General features: G+C 46.6%; 2 protein-coding genes, 1 long non-coding RNA gene and 7 other non-coding genes across 12 annotated transcripts in view; 8 read left to right on the top strand and 2 right to left on the bottom strand.

Moving 5' to 3' along the window:
• Positions 1-151: 151 nt before the first annotated feature.
• Positions 152-8,094, top strand: myoc (myocilin). Its single transcript, XM_019896523.1, has 5 exons — positions 152-843; positions 3,589-3,654; positions 3,819-3,893; positions 6,657-6,868; positions 7,318-8,094. Exons 1-5 carry the CDS (start codon positions 381-383, stop codon positions 7,900-7,902), a joined length of 1,401 nt encoding a protein of 466 aa, XP_019752082.1. The 5' UTR covers positions 152-380; the 3' UTR covers positions 7,903-8,094.
• Positions 1,485-6,703, bottom strand: LOC109531991 (uncharacterized). The gene is made up of 3 exons (XR_002171286.1): positions 6,626-6,703; positions 2,579-2,710; positions 1,485-2,112 (listed from the first exon to the last, which is right to left on the bottom strand). It is a non-coding gene; the product is annotated as an uncharacterized LOC109531991 (long non-coding RNA).
• Positions 4,246-4,317, top strand: trnap-cgg (transfer RNA proline (anticodon CGG)). Its single transcript has one exon. It is a non-coding gene; the product is annotated as a tRNA-Pro (tRNA).
• Positions 4,425-4,496, top strand: trnap-agg (transfer RNA proline (anticodon AGG)). Its single transcript has one exon. It is a non-coding gene; the product is annotated as a tRNA-Pro (tRNA).
• Positions 4,541-4,612, top strand: trnap-cgg (transfer RNA proline (anticodon CGG)). Its single transcript has one exon. It is a non-coding gene; the product is annotated as a tRNA-Pro (tRNA).
• Positions 4,719-4,790, top strand: trnap-agg (transfer RNA proline (anticodon AGG)). Its single transcript has one exon. It is a non-coding gene; the product is annotated as a tRNA-Pro (tRNA).
• Positions 4,873-4,944, top strand: trnap-agg (transfer RNA proline (anticodon AGG)). Its single transcript has one exon. It is a non-coding gene; the product is annotated as a tRNA-Pro (tRNA).
• trnap-agg (transfer RNA proline (anticodon AGG)) lies at positions 5,052-5,123 on the top strand. Its single transcript has one exon. It is a non-coding gene; the product is annotated as a tRNA-Pro (tRNA).
• trnap-agg (transfer RNA proline (anticodon AGG)) lies at positions 5,231-5,302 on the top strand. Its single transcript has one exon. It is a non-coding gene; the product is annotated as a tRNA-Pro (tRNA).
• A 1,484-nt stretch (positions 8,095-9,578) lies between the features above and the next one.
• prrc2c (proline-rich coiled-coil 2C) overlaps positions 9,579-10,754 on the bottom strand; it is a 21,112-nt gene continuing 19,936 nt past the window's right edge. For all 3 annotated transcript variants that reach the window (XM_019896514.1, XM_019896516.1, XM_019896515.1), the window contains exon 34: positions 9,579-10,639. In XM_019896514.1, coding sequence (XP_019752073.1) covers positions 10,394-10,639 — 246 coding nt within the window. In that variant the 3' untranslated portion in view covers positions 9,579-10,393. The remainder of the gene's footprint in view (positions 10,640-10,754) is intronic.

Here is a 10,754-nt window from a genome sequence, read left to right as displayed (position 1 = left end):
CCCCCCCCCCCCCCTGACTTTCTTGGAATGCACGGGCCATATCCCAACAATTACACCAAGGGTTATTAAATAAAAACACACAGCGCCCTTTACAAATAAAGTGGAGGCTGTTTGTTTGCCGTGGGGGGATAAAGCCACGATGAAAGAATGGCCACACACAAGCCTCCACCTCCTCCCGTAAATCCATCTTTCTTTCTCCCCTCCCTCACTCTCTCGCTCCCTCCTTTTCACCTCTTCCACTCACCGTATAAATATCGGCGAGCGGCACTGGGAGAGATCAGTGTAAGCGACCTGCGCGCGAGGGGGGACGACAGCAACACAAACCTGAAGAAACTAATCCCTGAAAATTCCATTTGGGGTTTCCTCGTCATTCCTGCATCATGTTCCTCCTGCTCTCCATGTGCCTCTTGGGGCTCCTGGCCCCACGAGGTGACGCCCAGGACCGCGCCGCCCTCTGGAGGGGCAACGACCGAAGCGGGCGATGCCAGTACACCTTTACCGTGGCCAGCCCCGCCGAGGCCAGCTGCCCCCATGCCGGAGGCCCCGAGGTGGAGGGCATCAAAACCAGGCTCACCTTACTGGAAGCGCTGGTGTCCAAGCTGACCGGAGAGGAGGCGGGGGCCTCCTCGGCGGACGCGGGGGGCCGGCTCCGCGAGGCGCTGAACCGTGCGGTGGGCGAGAGGAACCTGCTGCAGGGTGAGAAGGAGCGGCTGCAGAGAGAGATGGGCTCGCTTCAGAGACGCTTGGAGGAGATGCTGAGGGAGACGGAGAGGCTGAGGAGCAGACCGTGCCCGCTGCAGACCCCCGCCGTGCCTGACGGTGGTCTGATGAGACCTGCTGGAGGTAAGAAGAACAACTGAGTATGCACGATGACTCCACGTGTGTGCCACTCCATAGAATCGGTCAGTTGACATGTCAGTCATTACTAGCGGCACACAAATTGAGATGAATGTCACTTTTTGCGTTATTGGTCAATCTCAATCTCATTTGTGACACGCAGCACAGTGATCGGTCAGAATTTGGTGTGCATGGGCAATAAAAGACGATTCGATACGTATCCTAGTACACGAGTTGTGATGCAATTCAACAACGGTTCATTTTAAAGTGGAAAGAAAGTGTGTTTGTGTTTGTGTGTGTGTGTGCGCGCGCGCACGTGTACTGCATGTACATAGACACAGTGGCGTGTGTGTGTGTGTGTGTGTGTGTGTGTGTGTGTGTGTGTGTGTGTGCGCGCACGTGTACTGCACGTACATAGACACAGTGGCCCCCCCCATAATTATTGGCACCCCTGGTTAAGATGTCAAAACAAATTCAATTTTTGATTGCAGAAGCAAACTGAAATCGTAGAAACGGTTCACCAGACACAGAATCAAGCTCCTCCCATGTCCATCTCAGTCCCCAGACCTCAACCCTATTGAAAACCTGTGGACTGAGCTAAAGAGGAGAGCGCAGAGGAGTGGAGCCGGGTCGCTGGATGATTGTGTCAAGCGGAATGGTTGAAGATTCCTCTTTCTTTAATTGATTTTGCTGAAAGAGAACATCGGGTGCTGCTTTGCTGGGCAAAAGGGGGGCGGTGCAAAATATTCACATCTGGGGTGCTAATAATTGTGGCATGCATGATTTGATGTAAAAGAATTATTTCTTAATGTCGGATTTCTTTCTCCCATGGAATAAATGCACTTGAATTAAAGGTTGGATCTTCCTGTCTCTCTGTATAGATCGATAATACAAAGATAGATAAATACATACACACAAAAACTCGATTATATTCAAGTAGCATTTAATCAGTAACCAGTAATCAGCACCCAATTCATTCAATGATTAATTTTTTTTGACCAGTAGCCAAATTTTAAAATCTATTCTGGCTAATTAGGAGCCAGTGGCGAGCCTTTAGGGCTGGAGTAAGATGATCCACCAAGAGGAGAGACTAATGTTTTAAAATGAATGTTGGTGCGTAAACAGACACACGGCTCGGCTTACTCCCTGTGGGTCATCTCAGTATTCATGAGCCTTTATGACGGCCGCTTTCCTTCGCATGGCAAACGGGGTGCGAAGTACTTGAAGGTGTGGAAATGGGGGTCGGGGGGTGGGGGGGTGAAATGCGATTAGAGCCTAGAAGCGGAGGTCACGCACTCGAGGCTTTTAATGACGCCAGTGAAGGAGGGCAGCTCCATACAAGGAGCCAAGGAGGTTAATCTCTGGTGTTGCGTTTGCAGGGGGCAAACAGCCATTTAATTACCCGCTCAAATTAGTCTGTTGAACCCCCTCGACTCCCACACCACGCTCCCCAAAGACTCTCTGCATCAGTAATAAATCCTCGCATGCATCTGCAAAGTACAGTGTTGCCTTGAGATACAAGATTCAATTTGTGGCGTGAAATTTGGACTGGGTTATTTTTAGTCGGACAAATGGAACTTTTTTAATATTGGACTTTATCAAAATAGTTTGGTTCGAATTAAATTTCCTAACCAGAGAAGGGGTCCATGGGAATCCCTTTGTGACAGACAAAGATGGAGGCACATCTGGACCACACACACACACACACACACACACACCCTGGGGATGAGAATGTGTTTACCTGCAGTGCTGATGAATGGCTTTGTCCAGTAACCTTTTGATTTTTCTTCTGTTGTGTTTTCCAAACATTGTCCTGTTTGACTTTTCCCATGTCGCTGGCATTTCTTGCCAGCATGTCTTCACAAGCCTCTGCCTGAAAGCCATTAAAAAAAGGTTTTCTGCGTCATTAAAGCTCATTTGTGCGCCACTGCACGAAGCATGCAACGTGCTTTGAACTCTCTCTCTCTCTCTCTCTCTCTCTCTCTCTCTCTCTCTCTCTCTCTCTCTCAACTTGCATGGGAAAGCAATAACACAAACAATTGGGTTCATCAGGGCTGAGCAAATCATTAATTTTACAGTTCTCCAAGACATGCACACGTTCATGGCCAACAATGAGGCGCTCTAATGTGTCGGTATAGCTGGCTTGCTCAATACACGTTGCAATAGCATGAACAAAGATGCCCTTAAAAAAAATCAGTCAAAATTGGAATTTTGAGGAAAAATTATTGGACGGGCAATTGCATGGAGTGAATGCATGATGAACGGCGGCGCCCGGCAGGGTGTCTGCAGTATCCGGAGCGTCATGTCGTCTTCCGACTGGCTGTCTCCACAGCAGCTGGGAATGCGTCGAGAGGGCGGGTGTCCACTTCCTTCTGTCACATTCCCTGCTGTTGCCCTCACATGGCCTCACCAACTACCAGTTCGTGGTTATGTCAACAGTTCATTTTTATATCGGCACTTTTGGGAAGAATCCAGCTATCTCCCCCAAAAACTTCCTTTCAGGATGTAAAAAAAAAAAAAAGCTTTTTGAGTTACCAACCACTGCATCAATGTAGTTTGTATTATAACAGCTGAATATGCAGAAGCAAATGTGCACGCAGTTACCTTCACGGATAACCAGTTCCTTCAGCACCAAAGTAGAAAGTAGAAACTGGTCAACAAGTGTCACGGTCAAGGTTCAGTCGAGCACAGCTGGACTTGTCCATGACATTATAGAAACACCTGACTCAAAGTTCATGTTTGTGTGTTCAGGTTCGAACCCCATGTCCCACCTGATGGCGCGTCCCAATAGGCTGGGTGACGGCAGCAATTTGAGAGGTCAGGTGGTCCTCCTATAATCCGGCATCGGATTTGTGAGCTCATCAATTTTGGCTCTTCAACGTGTGTGTGTGTGTGTGTGTGTGTGTGTGTGTGTGTGTGTGTGTGTGTGTGTGTGTGTGTGTGTGTGTGTGTGTGTGTGCGCGCATGCATGCATGTGACAGACTCTGTGTGGCAGCAGGGCTTCCAGGAGGTCAAGGCTGAGGTGACTGAAGTTCCGGCTCCCGAACAATACACAGGTTAGAAACTGTCACTAGATTTACAGATGCTGATTAAAAGCATCCATGACAAGTAATGGGGTCATTTCAAATGTTTGGGTCGAGTTTTTTTTTTCTTGAGTCTGTTGCTCATTGGTCTCGGCGAAATCCTGTCCGAGAGAGCCGCAGTCCCGCTTGTTTTAGAAGTTCTTCTCACACAATTGATTCAAATGATTAGGATTGTTATCAAGCTTTTACAGAGCTTGCTGACCAAAAAATAAGATATATAAATAATTTTAGTTTCATATTTAAAGATCACAACCTCGCCAAGCCATGCAGCTGCAACATAAGGTTGCCACACGACAAGTAATGGGTTACATCATTTCCCTCATGTGGCTCGTTGGTCTAGTGGTATGATGCTCGCTTCGGGTGTGAGAAGTCCCGGGTTCAACTCCCGGACGAGCCCTTCCTGGAGCATCAGTGGCTTTCAATTATGTCCCCGACTTTTACGCCTGCCAGCCGTCACATGGGCCATCAGACAACAAGTCATGGGGCACATCAGATTGCTCATGTGGCTCGTTGGTCTAGGGGTATGATTCTCGCTTAGGGTGCGAGAGGTCCCGGGTTCAACTCCCGGACGAGCCCTTCCTGGAGCATCCAAGTAATGGGTTACATCATTTCCCTCATGTGGCTCATTGGTCTAGTGGTATGATGCTCGCTTCGGGTGTGAGAGGTCCTGGGTTCAACTCCCGGACGAGCCCTTCATTTGACACCGGTGGCTTTCAATCATGTCCCGACCCCTTTTCCACCTGCCAGGCGTCACATGGGCCATCAGACAACAAGTCATGGGTACATAAGATTGCTCGTGGCTCGTTGGTCTAGGGGTGTGATTCTCGCTTAGGGTGCGAGAGGTCCCGGGTTCAACTCCCGGACGAGCCCTTCCTGGAGCATCGGCGGCTTTCAATAATGTACCCCAGCTTTACACCTGCCAGCCGTCTGGGGTACATCAGATTGTGCATGTGGCTCGTTGGTCTAGGGGTATGATTCTCGCTTAGGGTGCGAGAGGTCCCGGGTTCAACTCCCGGACGAGCCCTTCCTGGAGCATCGGTGGCTTTCAATAATGTACCCCTGTTTTACACCTGCCAGCCGTCACATGGGCCATCAGACAACAAGTCATGGGGTACATCAGATTGTGCATGTGGCTCGTTGGTCTAGGGGTATGATTCTCGCTTAGGGTGCGAGAGGTCCCGGGTTCAACTCCCGGACGAGCCCTTCCTGGAGCATCGGTGGCTTTCAATAATGTACCCCTGTTTTACACCTGCCAGCCGTCACATGGGCCATCAGACAACAAGTCATGGGGTACATCAGATTGTGCATGTGGCTCGTTGGTCTAGGGGTATGATTCTCGCTTAGGGTGCGAGAGGTCCCGGGTTCAACTCACGGACGAGCCCTTCTATCAGTGTAGCCAAAGCTTTCAATTATGTCTCATCCTGCGTTACATTGCAGCCAGCACATGGGTAACCATACGACACTGTTCACTTTCAATTTGAACACTTCCATCACCCGCTGTCACTTGGGTCATTATTAATTCGGTCCATACCTTTTTTGTCTCGGGCAAGGGTGTGCGGCTGCAACGCACCTGATTCAGATGATCAGCTCTGAAGCAGCATTAGAACGATTTGATTGTGGAAAACAGGCAGGACAGCAGCCCTTGAGGACCGAGTATGGACACCCGTGGTCGAGGGAAATGGTTCTCACTTCGGGTGCATGAGGTACCAAGTTCAACTCCAGAATGACCCTCATTTACTTTTGCTGTTGCCCATCAATCAGCTGCATATGACAAGTAATGGGGTCCGTTTCAGTTTTTGGCTTCATGGTCTCGAAGTATGATTCACAGTGGGCCAAAACTAAAACTAAACAAAGTCATGGTGCCAGTAAAAATGTCAAAGGCGCTGACATTATTTTGCCAAAAGAATCTGCATCCAAGTTTTCTTTGCATTTTTTCCAGTTATGGCTATTTTTTGGTTGCAGCTTTCAAGTAAAAACAATGACGTCAGGGACGCTGTTAAGTCGGTCCTTCCTCTTGTCTGGCCTACAAACATGACACCCACAAACATAACACCCATAAAAAGTTGCCCCTATGGTGACAACCCCAAAGCAAATAGCGCTATTCATAAATAGCATTGTGTTGGGTTCCAGAATAGCTGCGTCATGCCAGAGAGGATAAGGGGGATCATTGCACATGCGCTCCACACGTGCAAGTTGGACTTGAAAATGCTGCTGTTGCCAAATCCTGCACCTGGCCGGAAAGCACCACCGCTCTTTTTCCCGCCAATTTCTGGATCACTGCTCTCATGCCAACAGTACCTCAGATGTCCTCACGATCTCAGGGTTACATAGCTCTGTCCGTACACTCAAACTTTTTACACCTCGAGAAATTGTTTGTTCCTCACGTACCACCATCATGACCAACATTAAAATATATATTAGGCCTAAGTGTTCATAAAAAAATTATATTCTTCAAAAGTATATTTAATATTAATGTAAGCCACTTTGAGATACGCAGTTTGAAATCAACATGGCTCTTAAATATAGGACTTTTTTTTTGTATGTACTAAACCCTTTCATGCACCCTGTAACCTGATAACATCATAAGCTGTCCACTGTAGTAACCACTGAGCCTGAAAGGGTTAAATAATGATTCAATTCAAATGTATTGCACCTGAAAATTAAATACAGTTGTTCTTAAATAAGTTAGTCCTGACGCAGCCGACCTGTAATTTGACGCTGTGCTCGGTGGTCCAGGTTGTGGCGTGTTGGTGTCCGTGTCGGAGCCCGTCACTCACAGGAAGGCCGACAGCATCGCAGGAAAATACGGCATATGGATGCAGGACTCCGAGGCCGCGGCGCCGTACGGGTCCAGCATGGTGTGGCGCATCGACACGGTTGGCTCAGACGTCAGGCAGCTGTTTGGATACGAAGACATGGAGCAGCTCTCCAAGGGGTATCCCACCAAGGTGGCTATTCTTTTCCTCTGCTCGGGAATTGTTTGGGTTTGTAATTGGTGATGTTTTTCTAGGTGTATTTATCCCCCCTGGAAATGTTTTCCAAATACCCTGCAACTGTCTGACGATCAGAAATTCAAATTAACTTTGAGGGGAAAATATGAAACTTTTCGTGGCCCATTTTTTTTCCAAGAAAACATTAATGATTTGAGACATATTCTTCCCAAAAATTTGAAGTCAAACAGATATTTAATTCTTCTTTTTCCCAGCAATGTAGATGAAATTGTATGTGCCATTTTTCTTTTGAAATTGTTAAACTTTAGTGTCTAAAGTTTAGACACTTAATTTTCGCAAATCAATCAATATTTGAAACTAAACTTGTGTTTCATTTTGAGTCCTATTGTTTTTTGGGGGGCCATGGATTTCAATAAAGATACTGACTTTTGTGTGGAATCATGCAGGTGGTGTTGCTGCCGGAACCCCTGGAGGGGACAGGCGCCGTCCTGTACCGCGGTTCCCTGTACTACCAGCGGCGCCGCAGCCGCACACTGATCCGTTTCGATTTGGCGTCAGAGAGCGTGGCTGCGCGGCGTGATCTGCCGCATGCCGGCTTCCACGGCCAGTTCCCATACGCGTGGGGCGGCTACACCGACATCGACCTGGCGGTGGATGAGCGCGGCCTGTGGGCCATCTACTCCACCAGCAAGGCCAAGGGGGCCGTGGTGCTCTCCCAGCTGGACCCGCACGACTTGCGGGTGACCAAGAGCTGGGAGACCAACATCCGCAAGAACGGCGTGGCCAATGCATTCCTGGTGTGTGGCCGACTTTACACCGTGGCCAGTTACGGGGCGGCCAACACTACCATCAACTACATGTACGACACGGAAAGCAGCCGCGGGCGCCCCCTGGCTGTCCCCTTCAAAAACAAGTACGGCTACAACAGCATGATTGACTACAACCCGGCGCAGAAGAAGCTCTTCGCCTGGGATAACTTCCACATGGTCTCCTACGACCTGAGGCTGGGGCGCCCTCCAGCCGAGGCCTGAGAGCAGGGCCTCGCCCCACTACGTCAAGTGACTTTAACTCGCTCCGCTCGCTTCAAAGACTCAGAGCCGTGTTGAGGAGACTGCCTGCTAGCTAAAGGCCAGGGCTACAGAAGCTCACGACAACTTTATTTTTTTTGTTACGTCATAACTTGAGTTTTACCTGTTAACTTCAAGTTTTGACGGGTGTTTCTTGGAATCACGTTTCTTAAAATTTTAATGATTTAAAAATGGAAATTAAACATTTAACATTTGAGTGAAAACGTAATAACAAAAACAAGACTGCATGTTCATCACTTTTACATGTACGTGATTAAAAAATGTAAACAAAATGTTCATTTAAATCCAAATTTAAAGTTAAAATGGAAAACAAGTAAAACCACAAAAACATTACAATCAAGTTCAAAGGTATAAACATATTACGTTATAAGTTAAACCGCGTTTTTTTTTTTTTTTTTTGTGAACTGGCAGGCAGGCGGGCCAAGCGCACCAATACCCCGAAGAGGAATTATTTTTGTACCTGAGGTTTGTGTTGATTTGTGTCCATACCGATACGGGAAAGTTTACCGAATATTGTACTAAAGAGTGTCGTTGAGTATGACGTACCGTACATGAACGATGGCGCTGCCTTTGCCGTCATTATTGTGCCTTTTCCCAGGAAATGCCTTTCTTCCGATGGGTTTCGAGGGGTTGATGGCGCCACCTGCTGCTTGGGCGTGCCCTTGACACGCAACTTGTCGCACAAAATGATTGATTGACCTGTGTGTGCGTGTACACTTAAATACGAAAGTGTTCAGTGTGTGAATAGTTGACATGATATTGCATGGACACTGTAGTCAGCTAACATAAATTGTTTATTTTGAAATAAAAAGTGTTTAAAATGATGTGTGCTCGTCAGTGTCTGAGAAGCAGGGCAGCATTGAGACTTGGTCGCAAAATCCTTGGTTTCAAATTTAAATTGTGTGACTAAGTTAAGACTTGTCGTTTTCATAGACGACCGATTGAAATATAGGCTACATAGCAACTAATCCCGCATTTTCACCTAAAAAAAGTTTAGTTTTAAAATGAAAATTTTGTGACTTTACAAATACTTTTTCAATACAATTATTTTTAAATTCGTTTTGACATTTGAGGTGTTTTCCAGAGAACATTTGTTTGCTTTCATCAAAGAAACTTTTGAATGACATTTTTTTTTTTTCCCCGGACAAATGCATTTTCATTTTCCGTTTGACTTTTGCGGCTCAGTTTTCCGGACACCTTTGGTTTAAAATTCAGAATTTGACATTTTTAGCATAACTTTCCAGAAAATGTTTTGAAACTCAAAGTCACTTTCTTTCTTGGATTTTCTAATTGGACTTTTGAAGCAAAAAAACAAAAACATAATTTTAAAAATTAGTACCGCGTAACTTTTGAGACACATTTTCCGTATTATTTTTTTAATTAGAGACATTTCCCCAGAAAAATCAATGGAACTTTTGTCTCATATTTCAGAGTAAGATCTTGCGTTTAAAATTTAAATCAGCTTTTGATGTTGCCCTTTCTCCATAAAGATATTTTTAGTGGCTTGTATGCTTGCTTTTGGTTCAAAGATGTCCAAAAAATAATTCTAATGAAAGAAATACTTCAGCAACAATCTTTTGATGCCAACGAGTGGACAAAAAACATTGATTGCACACTTATCCTCTGAACAGCATTGTATTTTTATTAGTTTCTGTAACCAAACCAAGAGAATGTAAATAAGACCGTACATATTTTAATACAGCGATGTAACCCCTGTACAAGTACAACAAAAATGAAAAGAAAAAAAAAACAAAAAACATGACACTCCTCCCTGCTCGCGCTCTCTCATTCATCCATCTTCCACTCACTCATCTTCCCAAACTCTTTTTCTGCCTGGAAAGGAAAACAGAGGGGCGGCCATTTTGTGTGTCAGGGACCCTCCGATGGAGAAAGGTGAAGAAGAGACGAGAGACCAGAGCGTGCTCGGCTTCTTTGCTTGGGACAGAAGGCAGACATGGAGAAAATAGGACTGATGCTTCTCATCAGTGTGTGTGTGTGTATGTGTGTGTTTGAGCAATCCTACTACAATGATCTCCCTGTGCTGTTTTAACCTTTGGCTAAATATACAGGAGCGTCCTGTCTCACACACAAACACACGTGCATGAAGAGGTCGATTTTCACATGGGAGTGATGAGAGAATTGTGATTTGAAATGATGCTCGAATGTCAGGATTAGTTCGACCGTGTATCCTCGTCAAGATTGTTTCCATTACAAAAAGTAACAACAACAACAACAACAAAAACATACTTTCATTCACTACACAGGTCAAACTGATCCTCATAAAAAGAAGGAAAGAAAGGGAGCTGAAGTCAAAAGAAAAAGCAATAAAAAAGGTGAGCAGCACTCGTCCGTGTGAACCGTTTCCCAAACACACACACACGCACACACGCAGCTGATAAAAGGCGTTTGGCCAGCTGTTGGAGCTCTCGCGTTTTTACTTGCCCTCCTCTGGCTTGATGGCCTGCGGCTTGATGGGTCCGGTGCGGACGGGCTTGGCCGACGCCAACGAAACTTGGGGTGGCTTGTCGGCGTCGGGGTTGGAATTGGGTGGCGGCAGCTGGGCCATCTGGGGCGGGGCGGCCTCCAGCATCTGAGCCTGCGGCTTGAGCGCCTTGCTAAGCTGCTGCTGCTCTGAAAAGAACTTGTGGGTGGACTGCAGGACCTCGGCGCGCTGCTTGGCCTGGGAAAGGGACCGACGGCAAATCACACCAAAGTACACTACTGCGTCTATCAAACGATCTCATCAGATTGACCCCCCCCCCCAAACTAATCCACTGTATTGCTTGTGTTTAAAA

The sequence above is a fragment of the Hippocampus comes genome, unplaced genomic scaffold, assembly GCF_001891065.2.
Source record: "Hippocampus comes isolate QL1 unplaced genomic scaffold, H_comes_QL1_v1.1 scaffold22, whole genome shotgun sequence".
Lineage (NCBI taxonomy): Eukaryota > Metazoa > Chordata > Actinopteri > Syngnathiformes > Syngnathidae > Hippocampus > Hippocampus comes.
The sequence above is the reverse complement of the archived record's forward strand: the minus strand, read 5'-3'. Positions and strand labels throughout refer to the sequence as shown.

Coding starts and splice junctions, on each gene's coding strand:
- myoc (XM_019896523.1), top strand. CDS start 381: ATGTTCCTCCTGCTCTCCATGTGCCTCTTGGGGCTCCTGGCCCCACGA. Junction 844..3,588: donor TCTGATGAGACCTGCTGGAG/GTAAGAAGAACA, acceptor TTGTGTGTTCAG/GTTCGAACCCCATGTCCCAC. Junction 3,894..6,656: donor GGCTCCCGAACAATACACAG/GTTAGAAACTGT, acceptor TCGGTGGTCCAG/GTTGTGGCGTGTTGGTGTCC.